Here is a 25482-nt window from a genome sequence, read left to right as displayed (position 1 = left end):
TGCTGTACTCATGTCAGTAGAAACATCTGGGTACTTTATTCCATTTTCAACATGTGAAGCTTTTGGCCCACATCAGGACAAGATGTCCATATATAGATGGGTGGTCATTTTATTTAATTTTGCTGACTGGTGTGAATTTGCTACATCAACTGACAGTGGATACAGTACAGTTGTGTGTTGGGTTGTGTTATGCTATGCGTATTTGTAGAGTGCAATATCACCCGCAAGGGTTTGCCAGCGCTGTGCAGGAGAGGGGGCCAGGCCACAGGGGTGGGTGATAGTCGAAGAGCCAGGTCTTCGACTTCTTGCAGAATTCAAAAAGTGAAGAAGAGGCTCTGATGTGCGTTGGGATGTCTGTCATGCTTTAAAAGTAAAGAATGAGAAGGCTTGACCTCCGATTCTGTGTCTGGTATTAGCATGGGCCATAGCGCAAATAGGAGTCAGTCTAAGCGGAAGTGCCTAGATATTTTGTGGAAGGAAATGCAGCTGTTCAGGTAGGTCAGGCCCATGGCATGTAGTGTTTTGAACGTGTGGGTGAGTCGCTTGAAGTGTACACACTTGTGTATCAGGAGCCGATGGAGGTCCCCCTGGTGTGGTGTGATGTGGGTTGTGCCTGGGAGGTTGCAAATGAGTTTGGCTGCTACATTCTAAATGTTTTGTCTTTGTCTAGTGAGATGTTTGGAGATTCTGGTATAGAGGCAGCTTCCATAGTTCAGTCTGCTGGTCATGAGGACACTGGTGAAGGTCCTTCTGGTGTTGCTCGGGAGCCATTTTTAAATCTTCCTCGGCATCTTCAGGGTGTGGAAGTAGGGATGAGGTGAGGGTGCTGACTAGGTGGACATATTCAGCTTGATATCACTGATGTTCCAGAGGTTTCTGGAATGTGATCTGCGAGTGGGAGTGGGTGCGAGGTTGGCTGGCCACCAGTTTGAGTGCCACGGGGAGGTATTATATCTAAAGATTACTACCTCTGTCTTGTTAGTGTTAAGTTTGAAGCAATTGGACTTAATCCAGTTGGCTACTTCAAACATGCAGGCAGTTAAATTGTTCCTCATGTTGGGGGTATGATCCAAGAGGGACAGAATGAGTTGCACGTCATTGGCGTAGGTGAGGATCTTGATGTCACTGGCCAAGAGGGGGGTCACGTAGGAGTTAAAGAGGGTGGGGTGGGGCTGAGTGATGAGGCTTTGGGCATTCCGCATATGAGTTCTTGGGTTTCTGAGAAGTATGGAGCCAGGTTGACTGTCTGCCTTCTTCTTGTCACAAAAGAAGAAATCCAGCAGAGGGCAGGTCCTTGGATGCCAATCTTGTAAAGTCCCCTTATGAAGATGAGGTGTGATACCATATCAACCACTGTTGAGAGGTCCAGTAGGATAAGGGCTGTGGTTTCTCCTCTGTACAGGATCATGTATAAGTGAAGAAGTGGCCCCTAGGCTTCAAAGTTCCTCTGAGTGGCCTGATTAGTACAGATATGTTATTTGGAAGAGTAAGAATGTAAGTCTGAAGAAGGAGTTTCAGTCCAGTTAGTGATGTTCATACCTTTAAAGATATTTTGAGGACATTGGTGTATGTGGGCCATATATGAAGGAACTTGGAAGTTTGTATGGGAAATTGGTCTAATACTTGGTTAAGCCCCTTAAGGAGACACAGTAATTGGTTAGGATCTTGGAGAAAGCAACCGGGCAGCCGGTTGTCCTTGTGAGTTCCCTTGTTTGTTATCTGTGGTCCATGTACAGTTATTTCTGTTTACTTCAGTCTACTTCAGACAGGAACTTTGGTTTGTGACAAACTTTAACATCTGCTATTCCATGCCCTTATTTAAAGCACTCACATCTTGGGTGATTGTGTACTCTGCCATCAGTAGCTTTAAGTCAAGCACTTGTATCATGAGGCTGGGTTAGTTCACTACTTTGTGATGGTTGTGGGGGATCTACATTGCATTCCTTCAACATAAAGAGCTTCTCCTCCAGGTCTAGTGCTCCACGTAGGTGTGTGGCTTCTGTTAGTTGTTTTTTTTAGGAAAGTGGAATATTATGTGGTGAGGGGGTTAGGCCTCACCATGTAATATTATCACAATGATCCACAGATAGTCCTGGGGTTCACACTAATAAATCCTTAGCCCAGTCCTCATAAAGTGGCAAAGAGCAGTCAGGCTTTACTAGAGGAGCATGTGTTATGCATTTCAGAGTACCAACATGGATGATAAGTAATTAAAATGACTCGATAGAAATCTGACACCAATCTATAAACATATCTTATTTTAGACACCAAAATGAATGGAATATCATACCTATAACCAGAGTTATAGATTTTAGAAGCCATATTAAATCAGTGGAAAATAATACATGAAAAACATAACATTGCATTCAGTGGGAAAAAAAAACTGGTGACCAGCAGCCAATTCGAGGTTGAATTAAGTGGAACACTTGCTGGGTTGAAGTTTGGCCGGTCCTAGGACCAGGCAACGGCAGTCAGTACAATTTTACCTAGCCCCGGGAGTACGGGTGCAGAGGTGCTCTGGCTATCCATGGTGCTGAACGGAAGTCACGGTTAATGCTGATTTAACAGCTTACATAGTGCTGCAAGAAACAAGTTCAAAAACAAACAGGAGATACAGTTGCTGATGTCAGTTGCTGGTTCCATGGTGTTCCCTCTAGATGTAGTGTCGAGTTTAGGGGTCAGTTGCTGGACTGGCGATCCACAAGCCTTGGCAGCAGTATAACCAGCTAAAAGGTATGGGCACTTCAGTGGGTCAGGGGGAGTGAGGTAGCGGCATGAAACCTTGGACAGGCAGGACTACAACTCCCACAATCCACTGGACCGTCTGGTTTTCGGCGATCCTTTTTTGGGCCTGATGGCCAGTGATTCTTAAGATCCTGGAAGAGTTTTTACCTGCACTCTGCAGGGGACTAGTGACACTAGTCCAGGTGAGTCTGAGGGTGCTTTTGGTTTCCACAGTGATCCGTGAGTCAGGGGATGGCAAGTTTGAGCTGAGGATGAAATTCATTCTCACAGTTCCAAGTCTGTTGCCACAGGGACAGAGTATCCCTCTTTAGCTTTAGCAGGTAGGCAAAGTCCTGTTGTCATGGACACGGGTTCCTTCTTGGTTTTTCTTCGATGCAGGTTGATCAGATCTGAGGTTCTGGTGTCAGGGGGTTCCCTTAAATCCTAGATCTAAGTGAGTTAGGGGTGTGGAGACGAGTAGCCAATGGACAGCTGCATCCTGCAGCTTATCTGCCCCTGAGGTGACCACATCCAGTGGAGTGGGTTACCTTTTCTACCCAGAACCCTCTATTCTGCGACTCCTAAACTCAGAGAGAAGCATTTTTAGTGTACAGACCATGGTGATCACCTTGGAGGTCATCAGCCTTCTACCTTGCATAGCTTATTTCCAACCTGTCCCGAGCAAATGTGCCTGGGGCAGGGGGAGGGCTGTTTCCTCCACTGTTAGTCATCCCTCATGCATATCAGAGGATGTGAAGACTTTGAAGCTCACTGCCTTGATGTATCCTTTCACTAGCCTGCATAGGAGGAGGGGGGTGTGACCTTCTTCTTGCCCATGCATTTCTGACTCTTCACACTGCCTAGCAGGAGGTCAGAATCTTGTCCTGGCGGCAGCAGGTGAGGGAAAACGTAGGATTGCCGGCCAAAGCATAGGAGAGCTGGGGCAACCAGGTAGGCACCACCCAGTGTCTCCACCTGGGTGCATGCCACATTGCCTTTGACAATGAGGACAAGGTATGTAATTTGATACCAAACATTACAAATTTAGTCTGTACCATAACGTAGCAGGCAATCTTGAGTATGCCTGGGTGACAGCCCATGTTATCCTATGGGATCGCTTGCACTTATACATAACTAATATAGGGACATATAGGCTTGCAATTATATGCACCCTGCCTCCTGGGCTCAAGAGGCCTTCCTTAGGGGTGTCTGACATACATAAAAATAAATGTAGGTGACTGTGCCACACATGGTGAGGGCACAGTCGAGTTTGAGCAGTTTGTACTGCTCTATTAGTCTGCAATGGCAGACACACTGTCAGTAGTTTGTGTGGATCACTCAGGGTGGCACAAGACCATGGTGCGGCCCTGGGGACCCTTTTTCCACCAATGCCCCAGGTTCTCCTTGTAACTTGTACTAGGGACTTATAGTGGGTAAAGTCTTTGCCAATTTGGTATTACCAAAGTGAACATAACAGTTTAACCCCTTGGGCGCGGCCGCGATTCTGCGCCTGTGCGGCTGTATTTAAAAGTGGGCGGGTTCATGACGACCCCCAGCCGTCATCAGCACACGAGCACTGTGATGCATGATGGCTGGGGGCTGGCATCAGCACCGAAGGGGTTAAGGGAGAGAGCACAGGCACTGGGTATGAGCAGCAGACTCCGGTGCACTATCAGAGCCATATCCATCAGCAATTGGAGAAAAAAGTGGGGGTGACAATACAGAAAGGTTGCCTTCCACCAGTGAAGTGAGAGTGCACTATTCTATCCTCCCTTTCAAAATATCACCAGTAGATTTTCCCTTGTTTACTCAGTCCATGTGCTGTACTACATGGGCCCTAGTACTGACTTGACAGCTGTCGTGCGCTCTGTGCTGATCTCAGGAACTGGGTTGAAAGGACTTGGAATTTAATGGAAATAAAATGTGTATTACTCCCTGTAATATTCTTTATTTCCCCTTACCCATCCCAGTCCTTAAGCCCGCCTTTATTCATGCGTGAGGGTGCATCAGTCCCTAATTCCAGTCTGAACTTGATAGTTACACAGCATGTTTCACGAGACAGGGCTTCCTCTATAGGACACTCCAGGCATTGTGAGATGGGCCTTCAGAGGAAAGGACTGCCTAGTGGAGGGGCCTTCCAAGAATAGCACCCTCTGGGGGCGGGGGGGGGGCTCTCAAGGACTGTCCTGGCAAATCCGCGACGCATGGTCACCCTAATAAGAACACGCCACACAGACTTTACAGCAAGAGCACTGCACAGCACAGCACCAAAGCCATCTAGTTGGCAACGTAATGCCACCCAAACACTGCAACAGAACAATAAATTACAGACACACACAATGTGCACAATTAAAAACAGAATGCATCAGGCACCCTGGTGACATCCTCACACACAACATGGCACCACGGCCATCTGGTTGGAAATTAAGCTCTCTTGCCCCAGCAGTGCATACATACCACCCCAATGTCTAGATAAAAGCTAACTGCCATTCTCATGAAAAGAAAGGAAAGGAAAGTCCCACGGCTCACCCAGAGGCAATCACCTCGGAGCTCCAACCGGAAGTGGCCTTTACTTTAACCCAATGAGTGAACATTCCATCGTCAGAGACATTTGACAAAATAACACTACGTCACAATAAGAGTGGTCGTCAAGGAACCCCAATACCATGAGAGTGGGTTACCCCAGACTGCTTCAAGTGACACAAGGCCATACAAACAACAGACGTGTGCTATACGTATTGTAACATAACACAGCAAAAAGTGAATGAGTCTCTTGAATGAGACCAGCAGATTATTGTGAGCTCTCCTTACCTGAAACAACACCGACTAATAGGAGGAGGACCGGAAATGTCATCTTGTGCACCTCTACGAGTGCCAGCTTGAGGAGCCTTCGAAGAATGAAATGCCAGTCGCTTCCCCTGTCACTTTGTGTGGTTCCCCCTCTATTCGTAGAAAGTGCTGACAGCTCTAGGCGTAGGCACTGTGGGTTCTGTGGGTGAGAGGAAGTCTGACTAAAGTATTTCATAACCTGAAATTCTGGGCAGCACAGAGTGCGTGTGTCCTGTAGGCGTTCACTGCCCTGCTCCATCCACAGGTCATCAGGACAGGGTGCGTGGGCAGGACGAGGTTCTGAAGTTACCATGATGCTGGCACATATATTTGAGCAGTGTTCCCCCTTTGCAGTGTGGGTGCGTTGGAGAATCCTTGGCACTGTCCCCACTCCCTCCATGAGTGAGCGTCTCTCTTTTAAGGATTGTGTTTGTGGTATCAGTGCTGCTTTATCGTAGTCACATCAGGGCAACAGGAACCCCCCGCCCCAACATACACAACATACCACAAATAACACACAGACACAAGTGTTAAGATGGGGAAAATTTGCTGCATGTTTATCATTACATACAACATTATGTAATCACCGTGGGTTATCTTACGGGTGATCCAAGGGCAGGCGGCATTCTCGCCACCTGCCCGCCTGATGAGCCAATCAGCACAGTGGTGAACCACCCAACTGCTGCACCATTATGGTAATCACACTACTCACGCCCCTTGCGGGGCGTATCTAGGCAAACCCCCGCTTGCTCAGCCCCACAACCGCCCGAAGGACTACTGGGGCGCCGACACGCGTTCCTAGACCTCCCATGAGGTTCTAGGTTAGTCTCTGGCACCCCTATGTGCCGTCTGAAGTACAGTGTTGCACCTCTCAGCTTCCGGATCGCCCAGTAACTCCGCCTGCAACGAAAAAAGGAACACATTAAAACTCCCTTATGAGCCCCCCACCTAGCTGACGCTCTGGGTTAGAGGTAGGGAGGGAAAAGAGTGTCCCCGAAGTAATGCGGTCGACGTCCGGAGCGGCAAAGAGGCCTGAAAATGGCAAGGAGGAAAGATTTAGCCCCTCTGCCTGCCTGCCCCCCCGGACGCGCGTCACAGACCCGCCCACCTCCAACAGGGCATCGCCTGCCCTGGGGAGGAGTGGCTGACCACTGTAAGGGACGGGGGGACAGCCCTCTGCGACTAAGGGCCCGCCCTCCTGATGGCCACTGTGTGGCCTCGGGCAGCCACATAGTCACATCAGGGCAACAGGAACCCCCCGCCCCAACATACACAACATCCCACAAATAACACACAGACACAAGTGTTAAGATGGGGAAAATTTGCTGCATGTTTATCATTACATACAACATTATGTAATCACGGTGGGTTATCTTACGGGCGATCCAAGGGCAGGCCGCATTCTCGCCACCTGCCCGCCTGATGAGCCAATCAGCACAGTGGCGAACCCCCAACTTCTGCACCATTATGGTAATCACACTACTCACGCCCCTTGCGGGGTGTATCTAGGCAAACCCCCGGTTGCTCAGGCCCACAACCGCCCGAAGGACTACTGGGGCGCCGACATGCGTTCCTAGTCCTCCCATGAGGTTCTAGGTTAGGCTCTGGCACCCCTATGTGCCGTCTGAAGTACAGTGTTGCACCTCTCAGCTTCTGGATCGCCCAGTAACTCCGCCTGCAACGAAAAAAGGAACACATTAAAACTCCCTTATAAGCCCCCCACCTAGCTGACGCTCTGGGTTAGAGGTAGGGAGGGAAAAGAGTGTCCCCGAAGTAATGCGGTCGACGTCCGGAGCGGCAAAGAGGCCTGAAAATGGCGAGGGGGAAAGATTTAGCCCCTCTGCCTGCCTGCCCCCCCGGACGCGCGTCACAGACCCGCCCACCTCCAACAGGGCATCGCCTGCCCTGGGGAGGAGTGGCTGACCACTGTAAGGGACGGGGGGACAGCCCTCTGCGACTAAGGGCCCGCCCTCCTGATGGCCACTGTGTGGCCTCGGGCAGCCACATACTCACATCAGGGCAACAGGAACCCCCCACCCCAACATACACAACATCCCGCAAATAACACACAGACACAAGTGTTAAGATTGGGAACATTTATTGCAGGTTTATTATTACATACAACATTATGTAATCACGGTGGGTTATCTTACGGGCGATCCAAGGGCAGGCCGCATTCTCGCCACCTGCCCGCCTGATGAGCCAATCAGCACAGTGGCGAATCCCCCAACTGCTGCACCATTATGGTAATCACACTACTCACGCCCCTTACGGGGTGTATCTAGGCAAACCCCCGGTTGCTCAGGCCCACAACCGCCCGAAGGACTACTGGGGCGCCGACATGCGTTCCTAGACCTCCCATGAGGTTCTAGGTTAGGCTCTGGCACCCCTATGTGCCGTCTGAAGTACAGTGTTGCACCTCTCAGCTTCCGGATCGCCCAGTAACTCCGCCACAGCCCGGCCGGCGGCCACCGTCGCCGTCCGGGCCCCCCACCACCTTGCTTCCTAGGGAAACCTGCAACCCTTGCTCTGCAGAGCATCTTGTCCCTCCAAAGAAACAAGACCAAAACGACAGGAGAGAGAGCACGGGACGCAGCGCATTAATGAGCTAGCTGCAACCTACCCAACTGGGTAGCGGTCTCGAAACTAGACCACAAACTAGCAGTGGTACTCCTGTGAACGCACCCCAGTGCATGGCACCCCCTGCCCTCCTGCGGCTGCCGAGGAGGATGGGCGACCGGTCGGGAGATCCGCAACTTCGTCAGCACTAAATTCAGCCATATCGAAGGCAGCACCACTTCACATGCATAGCCCCCCCCTGCTCGCAGATCAGCGCTCTATGAAACCAGAAAATGCCTAAATAGCCCGGCATGTCGGGCTGGAAGCGGACCAAGTCGAGCCAAACCACTCGAAGAAAACAAATGTCCCCAAGAGTTGCATGCTTACAGCATGAAAGTTCCACGTGCCCCGACAACACGAGGTACCCCAGTAGAGCACCATATCCCCTACGCACCACACACGACCCCCTAGTAAGCCTGACTCACCTGCATGGTGTCCCCGGGCTAAAACACATAATACAGCGGAAAGTATGCACTAGAATCAAAGCCGTCGAGATGGTGCACAATGCGATCTCATCGTGTAGCAGGGGAAAATAGGGAACGAGCATACACCAACGGGTAGAGCCCACTCTGAAATAACCCCAGCATGAAATGTCTAAAGGCCCCCGCCCGTTAAAAGAGTCGGAAACATGATCCCATATGACAAAATGGCCACCGGGAGGAGAGTGGGGGCGGTCGGCCATTAGCCTCCAGGCCAAGCCCCCACTTACGACTCAGCCACTGGGCCCCGACAAATGAGGCCACCCCACGCCACATACCTGCCAATGAATGCATGGGGCAGCACGCGACTGAACACAGCATAGGTAGATCCTCGAAGAAGGAGGCGCCCAAGAATAGATTTGCCCCAAGGGGGAAACCCGGCCCAATGGGCACGCCGCCAGCGAGAAGAGACCGGGGGGGGGGGGGGAAATGATCATAGCCCCAAGGGGCGCCCGGGACATGGCCAACGCCGTGGACGTGCGTGGAGGCACACGCCGTAGAAGACACCTGCCCAAGAACGGGGAAGAGTGGCGCTCAGCATTATGAGAACATAGTAGCCGTACCCAAATTAACAATATCACAGCATGGTGTGCCACCGCTGAAAGGACCATTATGTGAATGAGGATAGATTCTTTACCAATCAAGTAAGCAGTGGACCCACCTTATCGACCAAGTTCTGCTTCCTGGGAGGCACATACACGAGAAGGAAGGAAGGCAAGCCCATACAAGTTAAAGAACAAACACGAGCTAACCACTAGCCGACAACACCAGAAATAATCGGCTGCATTAGTAATCGCGCTTATTAATTATAGCAAGCAATAACAGACATCTGGGCCCTGAGATAACGAGAAAGCGCCATGAAACCTAGTAATCGAGCTTATTAATTATAGCAAGCAATAACAAACATCTGGGCCCTGAGATACCAAGAAAGCGCCATGAAACCTAGCGCTCAAACGAGCAAACACATCTTAGCACACAGAGGCCTGAGATGGGCGCCATGATTGACGGTCAGATCAGAAAACGCTAGAACTTCCCGAACCTACAGAAAGATTCCATGCTAATAAGTGGTCGTTCTGGAACAAGCCTGGCTGTAAAGGTCCTGCCCGATGAATAATGCAGCTAACGCATGCGCGCGTGTTTGACTTCTGCAGGCAACGCGAACCGTCGAACGCCGGAGACTCATCGCCTCGACGCCAGACCGGACGTCTGGACGGCGACCAGAGGCGAGACAAAAGAGTGTCCCCGAAGTAATGCGGTCAACGTCTGGAGCGGCAAAGAGGCCTGAAAATGGCGAGGGGGAAAGATTTAGCCCCTCTGCCTGCCTGCCCCCCCGGACGCGCGTCACAGACCCGCCCACCTCCAACAGGGCATCGCCTGCCCTGGGGAGGAGTGGCTGACCACTGTAAGGGACGGGGGGACAGCCCTCTGCGACTAAGGGCCCACCCTCCTGATGGCCACTGTGTGGCCTCGGGCAGCCACATAGTCACATCAGGGCAACAGGAACCCCCCGCCCCAACATACACAACATCCCGCAAATAACACACAGACACAAGTGTTAAGATTGGGAAAATTTGCTGCAGGTTTATTATTACATACAACATTATGTAATCACGGTGGGTTATCTTACGGGCGATCCAAGGGCAGGCCGCATTCTCGCCACCTGCCCGCCTGATGAGCCAATCAGCACATTGGCGAACCCCCCAACTGCTGCACCATTATGGTAATCACACTACTCACGCCCCTTGCGGGGTGTATCTAGGCAAACCCCCGGTTGCTCAGGCCCACAACCGCCCGAAGGACTACTGGGGCGCCGACATGCGTTCCTAGACCTCCCATGAGGTTCTAGGTTAGGCTCTGGCACCCCTATGTGCCGTCTGAAGTACAGTGTTGCACCTCTCAGCTTCCGGATCGCCCAGTAACTCCGCCACAGCCCGGCCGGCGGCCACCGTCGCCGTCCGGGCCCCCCACCACCTTGCTTCCTAGGGAATCCTGCAACCCTTGCTCTGCAGAGCATCTTGTCCCTCCAAAGAAACAAGACCAAAACGACAGGAGAGAGGTGGACCCTTTCCACCTCGCCGTGACTTGATCCTGGCATGAACATTACATGCCTGAAGAAATCCCGGCCCCCCTGCCACTAATCTGCAGATACCCCCGGGTCTTTTATTCCTTTACAACCTCAGTGTAACCATCCCCGGCTCGTGAAGTCATACTACCAAGACATGACAAAGTGATGAGCGGGAGCCCCTACAGCTGAAGGCGCTTCGTATCGATCCAAGGCATTACAGCACATGCCCTGAAACTCAAACCCCACCGTTCACCACAAGCGTCAACAGGCATACCCAGCTTACCACCACTGGTGTAATGCCGTTCTCCCATATCATGGAGAAAGGTTGCTTACAATGCACGCTTGTGCTGCTATACTCAAGAGAGCACAGGGACAATGAAGGGGTCAGTACATATTATACTATAACTTGGGCGATGTCGTACATATGGCAATACAGGATTGACAGGTATTAACAGCAGGCCACACCTGCCCTCTCGGGTTGTAGACTGGAGGCAGCTTAGGCCATGCTACCTCTAAGGTAACTTGTCAGAGAGGATAACTTAGGACCACAATAAGGGATTGCTGGGACAGAAATCAAGTGCCCCCTTAAGATCCCACCTACATCATGACGCTTTGGCCACGCTACCTCTAAGATAACTTGTCTGAAAGGATGACTTACGACCACCACAAAGGGATTGCTGGGACTTAGACCCAGTGTCCCCTAGAGATCCCGACCTGCATCTTGACACGCCCGCTGCAACGAATGCCCCTTAGACACTAAACAGCATATACCCCCGGGAACAAATCCCTCTACAGCAGTAGTGTAGACTATCCCAGGTTCGATAGGTCATACCACTGAACAGAGACCGTGAGATGCGGCGGCCTCCCCTGCTGCTATCGCTCCCTATCTATAGAATGGGAGAACCAGCGCATGCCACTGAAATCCACCACACACCTCCACACAAAGCCTCAGCAGACTACACCCAGTCATGTAAAACTTCTGCTGAAGCGCAGTTATAAAAATTCAACTGCAAACTGTGCTTTATGTACGCTTGTGCAACTATACTTCAGCAAAGTACAGAGGTATATTTCAGAGTGCAATGCATAATTTAGTATCACATGCGTGGTGAACTTGTATTTCATATACAGTATTGCACAGGTAAACAGCTGGACACATGCCCCCCGGCCTGGAGGCTGCTAAGACCATGCTACGAAAATAGCATGTCTAAAGGTTGACTTACGACACCCGCCATAAAGGATTTAGGCTGCACACAGGTGCTCCCAATAATGGCGATATCAACCTCAGGCCAGCTACTCACCTAGAGAGGAGCCCAAATATATATAAAGGTACTCCGGTAAAACACGAGGCTGATCCAACGCAAGCCAGGGGAGCCCAAACCCATAACCGTGAACGAGACACAGTGTGTCCAATTCCTGATAGGAGCCCATCGTGCAATGCCACCACCCATAATAGTGAAAACGAGCAAAAGGGGTGTTGGAAACCGGGAGATATTCTGAGTTTCCAAAGCAGCTGTTACTTTTCTTCTGGAGCAATTCTATATTGCGAGTCTACTAGGGGCCCACTTCATAGGTATTATTGGCAGTCCAGGCTCAGTCAGTGGTTGCACAGGTACTCCACAGGTATGTGAAATGAGTGTAACACTGCCGGCTGAAGACCCTACATACTACTGATCGGCAGCAGCTCCCGAGCTGATGGCTCTGCAGATAGGCTGCCTACCAGATTCCATGCCACCACCCATAATAGTGAAAACGAGAAAAGGGGTGTAGGAAACCGGGAGACATTCTGAATTTCCCAACAGCTGTAACTTCACTCCTGGAGCAATTCTATATGAGAGTCTACTAGGGGCCCACTTCTTAGGTATTATAGGCAGAAAGGCTCAGGCAGTGGTAGCACAGCTACTCCACTAGCATATAAATGAGTGTAACATTGCCGGCTGTAGACCCTACATACTACTGATAGGCAGCAGGTGCTCCTGAACGGATGGCTCTGCAGATAAGCTGCTTTCCAGATTCCAGAGCCTTGGAAGAACAGACAGACAACAGCAGTATTATGGAAGCAAATAGACTATTGTCATGAGACCTATTCTTCTCATAGGTTAAGTTCAAAACAGTGCAGGTCCCAGGATTGTACAAAGACAATACTAACTATACCTCTTGGTTAATGCCCCCGGTGATTGCTATGCGCAATGGGTTATTATGAACCTATTAGCTTAGGGCTAGACCTAGAACTAGCTAAATATCCGAATTGTGGCATATTCTAGACGGACTTCCATACGGTCATACCTTGCCAAGACAGTACAGAAAGATAATACCCCAACAGAGAGGGCCCCTCCCACTTGAGGGCCACAGGAGTAAGCACATCAGCCAAACTACAATATGTATGATATTCTGGAGCCAATGAAAATTTCCACACAGCCATTAAAGAGTCACAAGGCGGCGCGGGGCTCCCCCTAGCACACATAAACGTGTAATTCTATGGGATGCCTGCTCTACTATATTAGAACGGACCCAAAAGACGCCAATGACATACGTAACTGAAAATTAACACCTTTGGCACACTGCTTCCACACTGTAGTGTTCTACGTACATCTGTTCGGACAGTCGCACTGTCTTGTTTTGGGATAATGATAGATGGGGTCCAACCAACGCTAAAATGGCCTTACAAATGCGCAAGAGCAGGCGTCTATTCCCATACATATACCCTGAGCGCACACCAACGCGCCTCTCCTGGACCGAGCAGTCATTCATGAGACAGCTGTGCACACATGACCCATTGCTCGGTATCACTCCTGCGGGTGACAGGCGCTCATTCACTTGTACGCTGCGTACCCCCCACACCGTTTCTGTTCCATTCAACTCCTCTGTATGGCCACTCATTTACCTGCCTCCCATTTACATGCCCTCCGGCCACAGCATGCAGGTTATGGTGCGTAGCACATCTCTAACAAACATGCCTCAGACACCTGAACATATATCATGCAGAGGATGGCTTGCTCTAGTAAAGGCCCCCTAAAGATGGGCACCCAATCCCTTTAATAAATAAGCCACCACATACTGTATCTGTGCAGTGGTGGCCAGAAACACTGCCCATCTCCTGTACACCAGCAAACGGTTGTGTGTACATATTGTCACACTATGCAGTAGCATTTGCTTGGCTGGTGTATCGCATAAAATCTTAGAACTGGATATGCGATCACCTGTAATATCGATTACCTCATGCATGGTTGGCTTACTGTTAGTCTGGAGTAACACAATCTCTAATATGGGCACACAGTTACACATACACATTAGTCACCTCATACCATGCGGTATCGGCTTGCTGCTAGCCCGGTTGCCTCACACACACTGAAGCACTTCCAATACAGGTGTACACGATCCAAATAGCAGAACATAGCTTGTGTAAATTGAACTCTTCCTAAGCAACTGTAGACGTTTCTGTCTAATCGAATTATTAGCTCAGCGCCCCTGTAGTGAAACTGATTCTGTAATGCGCCCTGACACCTATGCCGAGGCCGCGCTATATAAAACACTTGTAAAGACAAAGCTACAGTTCCTGCCCCGCAGCATGATGGAAGCATAAACCCTGGCTTGTATTACTTGAATGGTTCTTCTATGCGGCGCTCTGGCATCTAGAGCAATGTTCGCGCCTCAGCTTGATAAAATTTTGTAACATACACAGGCCACTTTTTTCTTGAAAGACAACTTGTAGTCTGTACACTAGTAAGTTTTTCCTCCTGTGTCAATGCTGTTCCTATTGTGAAGCGCTCAGCCGCCTACAAGAACACAGTGCGGGGGCAGAAAGCGCACTGGAGTTGCTACAAGTCCTGCCCCACTGTATCCATCGCCTCCTACAGCACTGTAATCATCACATACTGCATTACTGTGTAATCAACGCATCTAGCCTGCTGGGAGGCATAGCCCTATACCAGAGGACGCAGCAGTGCAAAAGATCCCGTGAAAGTTTCCCGGTAAAAGCAGAAAAAACGGCTGGATAAAGGAACACAGAAATAAACAGGAGCCTGCAAGGGACTCCTCGCTAACGGCAGCCAATGAGCAGGGAGGTGGAAACAACCCGACGCCCTCGCTCCTGCCTCGAATCTTTATGCGCATGTTGTAGTGTTAAATACCGACCCACACCAGCCAGGACAGGGGCCACCCTATTGGAAATTACCACAACTACCGGGGATCAGTAGGGCATAAGGCATGCTGACAAACTACGATCTGACATAAGAATGTCACCGATATCCCGCTGCAAGAGGGAGGATGGTGAACGGTATGTCACCCGCCAGGAATTGTAAAGCAACCTATTCTTGACCACTAAAAAGAGCACCTATTCCATGCATGTTTCTGGCACGGGGCCCTGTCTATCTGCAGCCAGGAGACTAAACTTCCATTGCTCGGCGCATCTGTCGGATCCACTGAAGTAACTCAAACGATATGGCCTGGCGGTGTGCCGGGGTGTGATGTACTGCGAACACCGCAAACCCAACACACTAGAAGCTACCGGCGCTGAAGGGAAGTGCGCCCAATTCCTACCTTGCGGCTGGAATACTGCGGGAGAATACCCGGGGCACCGGGGTTGGACCTGTTCACTTATAGTGAACATGTTAACGACAAACTGGAATCACGCAAACAAAGGAGGAAGTCCGCCTACCGCAGACCCCAAGCCTCGAAATAAACCACTGGCTTCCTGCTTCTAGAGCATGTACGACAAACTAAAACTACCAGACGCAACCTCGGACCCTGCTCCCAAGAACGGGCGCCCTAACCAGTTTGCCAACTGGCCAGACAAAGGTGAGCAGAATCAAAGGCTGTCCACGGGCCAGAGAACTGGCTGCAGCTGGCCCACCTGTGAATAAAATACTCGGCATCGAGTACCACCAAGCATGCTCCTACACCTAGTAAACAAGAACCGGAAAACGCACAAGTTCACGCAATGCTCAAATACATCAACCAACTTCTATATCGCATCCCGAGGCACGGGACGCAGCGCATTAATGAGCTAGCTGCAACCTACCCAACTGGGTAGCGGTCTCGAAACTAGACCACAAACTAGCAGTGGTACTCCTGTGCACGCACCCCAGTGCATGGCACCCCCTGCCCTCCTGCGGCTGCCGAGGAGGATGGGCGACCGGTCAGGAGAACCGCAACTTCGTCAGCACTAAATTCAGCCATATCGAAGGCAGCACCACTTCACATGCATAGCCCCCCCCCTGCTCGCAGATCAGCGCTCTATGAAACCAGAAAATGCCTAAATAGCCCGGCATGTCGGGCTGGAAGCGGACCAAGTCGAGCCAAACCACTCGAAGAAAACAAATGTCCCCAAGAGTTGCATGCTTGCAGCATGAAAGTTCCACGTGCCCCGACAACACGAGGTACCCCAGTAGAGCACCATATCCCCTACGCACCACACGCGGCCCCCTAGTAAGCCTGACTCACCTGCATGGTGTCCCCGGGCTAAAACACATAATACAGCGGAAAGTATGCACTAGAATCAAAGCCGTTGAGATGGTGCACAATGCGATCTGATCGTGTAGCAGGGGAAAATAGGGAACGAGCATACACCAACGGGTAGAGCCCACTCTGGAATAACCCCAGCATGAAATGTCTAAAGGCCCCGCCCGTTAAAAGAGTCGGAAACATGATCCCATATGACAAAATGGCCGCCGGGAGGAGAGTGGGGGCGGTCCGCCATTAGCCTCCAGGCCAAGCCCCCACTTACGACTCAGCCACTGGGCCCCGACAAATGAGGCCACCCCACGGCACATACCTGCCAATGAATGCATGGGGCAGCACGCGACTGAACAAAGCATAGGTAGATCCTCGAAGAAGGAGGCGCCCAAGAATAGATTTGCCCCAAGGGGGAAACCCGGCCCAATGGGCACGCCGCCAGCGAGAAGAGACGGGGGGGTGGGGGGAGATAATGATCATAGCCCCAAGGGGCGCCCGGGACATGGCCAACGCCGTGGACGTGCGTGGAGGCACGCGCCGTAGAAGACACCCGCCCAAGAACGGGGAAGAGTGGCGCTCAGCATTATGAGAACATAGTAGCCGTACCCAAATTAACAATATCACAGCATGGTGTGCCACCGCTGAAAGGACCATTATGTGAATGAGGATAGATTCTTTACCAATCAAGTAAGCAGTGGACCCACCTTATCGACCAAGTTCTGCTTCCTGGGAGGCACATACACGAGAAGGAAGGAAGGCAAACCCATACAAGTTAAAGAACAAACACGAGCTAACCACTAGCCGACAACACCAGAAATAATCGGCTGCATTAGTAATCGCGCTTATTAATTATAGCAAGCAATAACAGACATCTGGGCCCTGAGATAACGAGAAAGCGCCATGAAACCTAGTAATCGAGCTTATTAATTATAGCAAGCAATAACAGACATCTGGGCCCTGAGATACCAAGAAAGCGCCATGAAACCTAGCGCTCAAACGAGCAAACACATCTTAGCACACAGAGGCCTGAGATGGGCGCCATGATTGACGGTCAGATCAGAAAACACTAGAACTTCCCGAACCTACAGAAAGATTCCATGCTAATAAGTGGTCGTTCTAGAACAAGCCTGGCTGTAAAGGTCCTGCCCGATGAATAATGCAGCTAACGCATGCGCGCGTGTTTGACTTCTGCTCCCCCTGCTTCCTCCCTAAACGCACTGTGCATAAACAGAAATAAATCAGACTCGAAGCCTTGCAAAGAGTTATTTTATATCCGTTCCTCATCATGCTCTTTGCATACCGTGTACAGCGATAGGAAAGAAAATAAGCGCCTCGAATGCACGCACAGAAACACGAGACGCTGGGAGTAATAGTACCCATGGAGGGAGACTTAACGAAGACACCGAGAAAACGATCAACTGCTCCAGGTGAGACACGAACTCACAACCTCAGCATGACTTAAGGCAAGAACTGCTTAGAAGTCCCATGCACTAAACCAATTGTGCCACTGGGGTTACCCGACGAGGGGGGTACGGACGAGGAGGAGGGGGTTACCTGCCGGAGCCGCACCAGTGACCCCACATGCCCCCGGACAAAGAAAATTGCCTACAACGCTTTTCCGTGGGAACGCAGCCCACCTAAATCCTCCCCACTCACCGCAGGCAACGCGAACCGTCGAACGCCGGAGACTCATCGCCTCGACGCCAGACCGGACGTCTGGACGGCGACCAGAGGCGAGACAAAAGAGTGTCCCCGAAGTAATGCGGTCGACGTCCGGAGCGGCAAAGAGACCTGAAAATGGCGAGGGGGAAAGATTTAGCCCCTCTGCCTGCCTGCCTGCCGCCCCAGACGCGCGTCACAGACCCGCCCATCTCCAACAGGGCATCGCCTGCCCTGGGGAGGAGTGGCTGACCACTGTAAGGGACGGGGGGACAGCCCTCTGCGACTAAGGGCCCGCCCTCCTGATGGCCACTGTGTGGCCTCGGGCAGCCACAGGATCAGTGAGACCTCAGGAGCTGGGACGAGTGTCCCCGAAGTAATGCGGTCGACGTCCAGAGCCGCAAAGAGGCCTGAAAATGGCGAGGGGGAAAGATATAGCCCCTCTGCCTGCCTGCCGCCCCGGACGCGCATCACTGACCCGTCCACCTCCAACAGGGCATTGCCTGCCCTGGGGAGGAGTGGCTGACCAATGTAAGGGATGGGGGGACAGCCCTCTGCGACTAAGGGCCCGCCCTCCTGATGGCCACTGTGTGGCCTCGGGCAGCCACATAGTCACATCAGGGCAACAGGAACCCCCCGGCACACCCACAGCCAGGAAACCATCACACTTCAGACTAAGAAGTGTAAAAAAAGAAAAAAGAAGTACTTTGCTGTCTGCACTCAGGATCTGGAACAACATCCCCGTATCTTCCAATTTCGAAAACAGCTTAAGACTCACTTTTTAAAATCACTACTTCACAATTCATTAACTGCCTAGAACCCAATCCCATTACTCATTGACTTTATGCATCTCTTTGACAATGTACAGATCTCCACTTCCTCTTTGCTATGTTCGCTTTATTGAAACACCTTATACAGACATACAAACAATAATGTCCTGTGGTTGCTGTGGTCATCACTTGTAGAAGAAGGGTAGGCAGTGGGTGCTTCTCCCTTCTCAGGAACAAGGGCCATTGGTTCAATGCCCATGTCCTTCTAGTTTGGAATGGATGGTGGTCCATAGAGCCCTGTAGGTATATACTTCTTCCTTATGATTTGGCCTACTTTTCCTGTCAGAGGTCCACATTCATAAGACTGGACCGGCTATGCTGAGTATCCCATATCCTCACATCCTAGGCAGGATATTCCTTATCATCCCAGCCTGCTTAGCTTGGGGAGAATTCATTATGGTCTAAATTTTGGGTTCTGGCATGGAATATGTTTGAATATCATGCTTATTTGCAGATCTCCCAGCTGTTTCCAGGTTGATGAAGACACCGACCTGCCGGATGGAGATAGGTTATTGTTATGCTGTACTCATGTCAGTAGAAACATCTGGGTACTTTATTCCATTTTCAACATGTGAAGCTTTTGGCCCACATCAGGACAAGATGTCCATATATAGATGGGTGGTCATTTTATTTAATTTTGCTGACTGGTGTGAATTTGCTACATCAACTGACAGTGGATACAGTACAGTTGTGTGTTGGGTTGTGTTATGCTATGTGTATTTGTAGAGTGCAATATCACCCGCAAGGGTTTACCAGCGCTGTGCAGGAGAGGGAGCCAGGCCACTGGGGTGGGTGATAGTCGAAGAGCCAGGTCCTCGACTTCTTGCAGAATTCAAAAAGTGAAGAGGAGGCTCTGATGTGGAGTGGGATGTCTGTCATGCTTTAAAAGTAAAGAATGAGGCTTGACCTCCGATTCTGTGTCTGGTATTAACATTGGCCATAGCGCAAATAGGAGTCAGTCTAAGCGGAAGTGCCTAGATATTTTGTGGAAGGAAATGCAGCTGTTCAGGTAGGTCAGGCCCATGGCATGTAGTGATTTGAACGTGTGGGTGAGTCGCTTGAAGTGTACACACTTGTGTATCAGGAGCCGATGGAGGTCCCCCTGGTGTGGTGTGATGTGGGTTGTGCCTGGGAGGTTGCAAATGAGTTTGGCCGCTACATTCTAAATGTTTTGTCTTTGTCTAGTGAGATGTTTGGAGATTCTGGTATAGAGGCAGCTTCCATAGTTCAGTCTGCTGGTGATGAGGACACTGGTGACGGTTCTTCTGGTGTTGCTCGTGAGCCATTTTTAAATCTTCTTCAGAATGTTCAGGGTGTGGAAGTAGGGATGAGGTGAGGGTGCTGACTAGGTGGACATATTCAGCTTGATATCACTGATGTTCCAGAGGTTTCTGGAATGTGATCTGGGAGTGGGAGTGGGTCCGAGGTTGGCTGGCCACCAGTTTGAGTGCACGGGGAGGTATTATATCTAAAGATCACTACCTCTGTCTTGTTAGTGTTAAGTTTGAAGCAATTGGACTTAATCCAGTTGGCTACTTCAAACATGCAGGCAGTTAACTTGTTCCTCATGTTGGGGGTATGATCCAAGAGGGACAGAATGAGTTGCACGTCATTGGCGTAGGTAAGGATCTTGATGTCACTGGCCAAGAGGGGGTCACGTAGGAGTTAAAGAGGGTGGGGTGGGGCTGAGTGATGAGGCTTGGGGCATTCCGCATATCAGTTCTTGGGTTTCTGAGAAGTATGGAGCCAGGTTGACTGTCTGCCTTCTTCTTGTCACAAAAGAAGAAATCCAGCAGAGGGCAGGTCCTTGGATGCCAATCTTGTAAAGTCCCCTTATGAAGATGAGGTGTGATACCATATCAACCACGGTTGAGAGCTCCAGTAGGATAAGGGCTGTGGTTTCTCCTCTGTACAGGATCATGTATAAGTGAAGAAGTGGCCTCTAGGCTTCAAAGTTCCTCTGAGTGGCCTGATTAGTACAGACATGTTATTTGGAAGAGTAAGAATGTAAGTCTGAAGAAGGAGGAGTTTCAGTCCAGTTAGTGATGTTCATACCTTCAAAGGACTTTTGAGGACATTGGTGTATGTGGGCCATATATGAAGGAACTTGGAAGTTTGTATGGGAAATTGGTCTAATTTACTTGGTTAAGCCCCTTAAGGAGACACAGTAATTGGTTAGGATCTTGGAGAAAGCAACCGGGCAGCGGGTTGTCCTTGTGAGTACCCTTGTTTGTTATCTGTGGTCCATGTACAGTTATTTCTGTTTACTTCAGTCTACTTCAGACAGGAACTTTGGTTTGTGACAAACTTTAACATCTGCTATTCCATGCCCTTATTTAAAGCACTCACATCTTGGGTGATTGTGTACTCTGCCATCAGTAGCTTTGAGTCAGGCACTTGTATCATGAGGCTGGGTTAGTTCACTACTTTGTGATGGTTGTGGGGGATCTACATTGCATTCCTTCAACATAAAGAGCTTCTCCTCCAGGTCTAGTGCTCCACGTAGGTGTGTGGCTTCTGTTAGTTGGTTTTTGTAGGAAAGTGGAATATTATGTGGTGAGGGGGTTAGGCCTCACCATGTAATATTATCACAATGATCCACAGATAGTCCTGGGGTTCACACTAATAAATCCTTAGCCCAGTCCTCATAAAGTGGCAAAGAGCAGTCAGGCTTTACTAGAGAAGCATGTGTTATGCATTTCAGAGTACCAACATGGATGATAAGTAATTAAAATGACTCGATAGAAATCTGACGCCAATCTATAAACGTATCTTATTTTAGACACCAAAATGAATGGAATATCATACCGATAACCAGAGTTATAGATTTTAGAAGCCATATTAAATCAGTGGAAAATAATAGATGATAAAGATAACATTGCAGTCAGTGGGAAAAAAACTGGTGACCATCAGCCAATTCGAGGTTGAATTATGTGGAACACTTGCTGGGTTGAAGTTGGGCCGGTCCTAGGACCAGGCAACGGCAGTCAGTACAATTTTACCTAGCCCAGGGAGTCCGGGTGCAAAGGGGCTCTGGCTGTCCATGGTGCTGAACGGAAGTCACAGTTGATGCTGATTTAACAGCTTACACAGTGCTGCAAGAAACAAGTTCAAAAACAAACAGGAGATACAGTTGCTGATGTCAGTTGCTGGTTCCATGGTGTTCCCTCTAGATGTAGTGTCGAGTTTAGGGGTCAGTTGCTGGACTGGCGACCCACAAGCCTTGGCAGCGGTATAACCAGCTAAAAGGTATGGGCACTTCAGTGGGTCCGGGGGAGTAAGGTAGCAGCCTGAAACTTTGGACAGGCAGGACTACAACTCCCAAAATCCACTGGACCGTCTGGTTTTCGGCGATCCTTTTTTGGGCCTGATGGCCAGTGATACTTAAGATCCTGGAAGTGTTTTTACCTGCGCTCTGCAGGGGACTAGTGCCACTAGTCCAGGTGAGTCGGAGGGTGCTTTTGGCTTCCACAGTGATCCGTGAGTCAGGGGATGGCAAGTTTGAGCTGAGGATGAAATTCATTCTCACAGTTCCAAGTCTGTTGCCACAGGGACAGAGTATCCCTCTTTAGCTTTAGCAGGTAGGCAAAGTCCTGTTGTCATGGACACGGGTTCCTTCTTGGTTTTTCTTCGATGCAGGTTGATCAGATCTGAGGTTCTGGTGTCAGGGGGTTCCCTTAAATCCTAGATCTAAGTGAGTTAGGGGTGTGGAGACGAGTAGCCAATGGACAGCTGCATCCTGCAGCTTATCTGCCCCTGAGGTGACCACATCCAGTGGAGTGGGTTACCTTTTCTACCCAGAACCCTCTATTCTGCGACTCCTAAACTCAGAGAGAAGCATTTTTAGTGTACACACCATGGTGATCACCTTGGAGGTCATCAGCCTTCTACCTTGCATAGCTTATTTCCAACCTGTCCCGAGCAAATGTGCCTGGGGCAGGGGGAGGGCTGTTTCCTCCACTGTTAGTCATCCCTCATGCATATCAGAGGATGTGAAGACTTTGAAGCTCACTGCCTTGATGTATACTTTCACTAGCCTGCATGGGAGAAGGGGGGTGTGACCTCCTTCTTGCCCATGCATTTCTGACTCTTCACACTGCCTAGCAGGAGGTCAGAATCTTGTCCTGGCGGCAGCAGGTGAGGGAAAACGCAGGATTGCCGGCCAAAGCATAGGAGAGCTGGGGCAACCAGGTAGGCACCATACAGTGTCTCTACCTGGGTGCATGCCACATTGCCTTTGACAATGAGGACAAGGTATGTAATTTGATACCAAACATTACAAATTTTGTCTGTACCATAATGTAGCAGGCAACCTCGAGTATGCCTGGGTGACAGCCCATGTTATCCCATGGGATCGCTTGCACTTATACATAACTACAATAGGGACATATAGGCTTGCAGTTATATGCACCCTGCCTCCTGGGCTCAGGAGGCCTTCCTTAGGGGTGTCTGACATACATAAAAATAAATGTAGGTGACTGTGCCACACATGGTGAGGGCAGAGTCGAGTTTGAGCAGTTTGCACTGCTCTAGAAGTCTGCAATGGTAGACACACTGTCAGTAGTTTGTGTGGATCACTCAGGGTGGCACAAGACCATGCTGCGGCCCTGGGGACCCTTTTTCCACCAATGCCCCAGGTTCTCCTTGTAACTTGTACTAGGGACTTATAGTGGGTAAAGTCTTTGCCAATTTGGTATTACTAAAGTGAACATAACAGTTTAATCCCTTGAGCGCAGCCGCGATTCTGCGCCTGTGCGGCCGTATTTAAAAGTGGGCGGGTTCATGACGGCCCCCAGCCGTCATCAGCACACGAGCACTGTGATGCATGATGGCTGGGGGCCGTCATCAGCACCGAAGGGGTTAAGGGAGAGAGCACAGGCACTGGGTATGAGCAGCAGACTCCGGTGCACTATCAGAGCCATAACCATCAGCAATTGGAGAAAAAAGTGGGGGTGACAATACAGAAAGGGGCACTTTCCTACAGTTGTGCCTTCCACCAGTGAAGTGAGAGTGCACTATTCTATCCTCCCTTTCAAAATATCACCAGTAGATTTTCCCTTGTTTACTGTGCTGTACTACATGGGCCCTAGTACTGACTTGACAGCTGTCGTGCGCTCTGTGCTGATCTCTGGAACTGGGTTGAAAGGACTTGGAATTTAATGGAAATAAAATGTGTATTACTCCCTGTAATATTCTTTATTTCCCCTTACCCATCCCAGTCCTTAAGCCCGCTTTATTCATGCGTGAGGGTGCATCAGTCCCTAATTCCAGTCTGAACTTGATAGTTACACAGCATGTTTCACGAGACAGGGCTTCCTCTATAGGACACTCCAGGCATTGTGAGATGGGCCTCCAGAGGAAAGGACTGTCTAGGGGAGGGGCCGTCCAGGAATAGTACCCTCTGGGGGTGGGGTGGGGCGGGGGGGGGGGGGCTCTCAAGGACTGTCCTGGCAAATCAGCGACGCATGGTCACCCTAATTAGAACACGCCACACAGACTTTACTGCAAGAGCACTGCACAGCACAGCACCAAAGCCATCTAGTTGGCAACGTAATGCCACCCAAACACTGCAACGGAACAATAAATTACAGACATACACAATGTGCACAATTAACAACAGAATGCATCCGGCACCCTGGTGACATCCTTACACACAACATGGCACCACGGCCATCTGGTTGGAAATGAAGCTCTCTTGCCCCAGCAGTGCATACCACCCCAATGTCTAGATAAAAGCTAACTGTTCATTCTCATGAAAAGAAAGGAAAGCAAAGTCCCACGGCTCACCCAGAGGCAATCACCTCAGAGCTCCAACCGGAAGTGGCCTTTACTTTAACCCAATGAGTGAACATTCCATCGTCAGAGACATTTGACAAAATAACACTACGTCACAATGAGAGTGGTCAACAAGGGACGCCACAACCCTGAGGTAGGGTTAACCCAGACTGCTTCAAGTGACACAAGGCCATACAAACGACAGACGTGTGCTATACGTATTGTAACATAACACAGCAAACAGTGAATGAGTCTCTTGAATGAGACCAGCAGATTATTGTGAGCTCTCCTTACCTGAAACAACACCGACTAATAGGAGGAGGACCGGAAATGTCATCTTGTGCACCCCTACAGGTGCCAGCTTGAGGAGCCTTCGAGGAATGAAATGTCAGCCGCTTCATCTGGCACTTTGTCTGATTCTGTCTCTATTCATAGGAAGTGCTGACAGCTCTAGGCGTAGGCACTGTGGGTTCTGTGGGTGAGAGGAAGTCTGACTAAAGTATTTCATAACCTGAAATTCTGGGCAGTAAAGAGTGCGTGTGTCCTGTAGGCGTTCACTGCCCTGCTCCATCCACAGGTCATCAGGACAGGGTGCGTGGACAGGGCGAGGTTCTGAAGTCACCATGATGCTGGCACATATATTTGAGCAGTGTTACCCCTTTGCAGTGTGGGTGCGTTGGAGAATCCTTGGCACTGTCCCCACTCCCTCCATGAGTGAGCGTCTCTCTTTTGGGGATTGTGTGTGTGTGGTATCAGTGCTGCTTTATCAGGATCAGTGAGACCTCAGGCTTCCCGGAACACTGCAGCTGAAGACGTTGGCAGCTAATCGCATCGACCAGGCTGGAACTCAAAGTTTGATTGAGGAAGGTATTCATGATTGATTGATACCACAAATATATGACCTTTCATGGGGACCTATGGCAATCTATCCATATTCCACCAATAACGTGCAGATTTTGGTGCTCACTGCACCTTAATCCTCATGTCCTGGTAAATACTGGGCATTATTTGGGGGAGACGGTATTTATTGTACCAAGTATGTATCCGTTGA

General features: G+C 50.1%; 1 protein-coding gene across 1 annotated transcript in view; it reads right to left on the bottom strand.

Moving 5' to 3' along the window:
* Positions 1-24874, bottom strand: part of LOC147712880 (triggering receptor expressed on myeloid cells 2-like) — a 696111-nt gene extending 671237 nt beyond the window's left edge. Inside the window, exon 1 of the mRNA XM_086923542.1 lies at positions 24726-24874. Within this exon, the coding sequence (XP_086779668.1) occupies positions 24726-24768 (43 nt within the window). The 5' untranslated portion in view covers positions 24769-24874. The remainder of the gene's footprint in view (positions 1-24725) is intronic.
* Positions 24875-25482: the final 608 nt, after the last annotated feature.

This window comes from Lissotriton vulgaris, chromosome 5, assembly GCF_964263255.1.
Source record: "Lissotriton vulgaris chromosome 5, aLisVul1.2, whole genome shotgun sequence".
NCBI lineage: Eukaryota > Metazoa > Chordata > Amphibia > Caudata > Salamandridae > Lissotriton > Lissotriton vulgaris.
The sequence above is the reverse complement of the archived record's forward strand: the minus strand, read 5'-3'. Positions and strand labels throughout refer to the sequence as shown.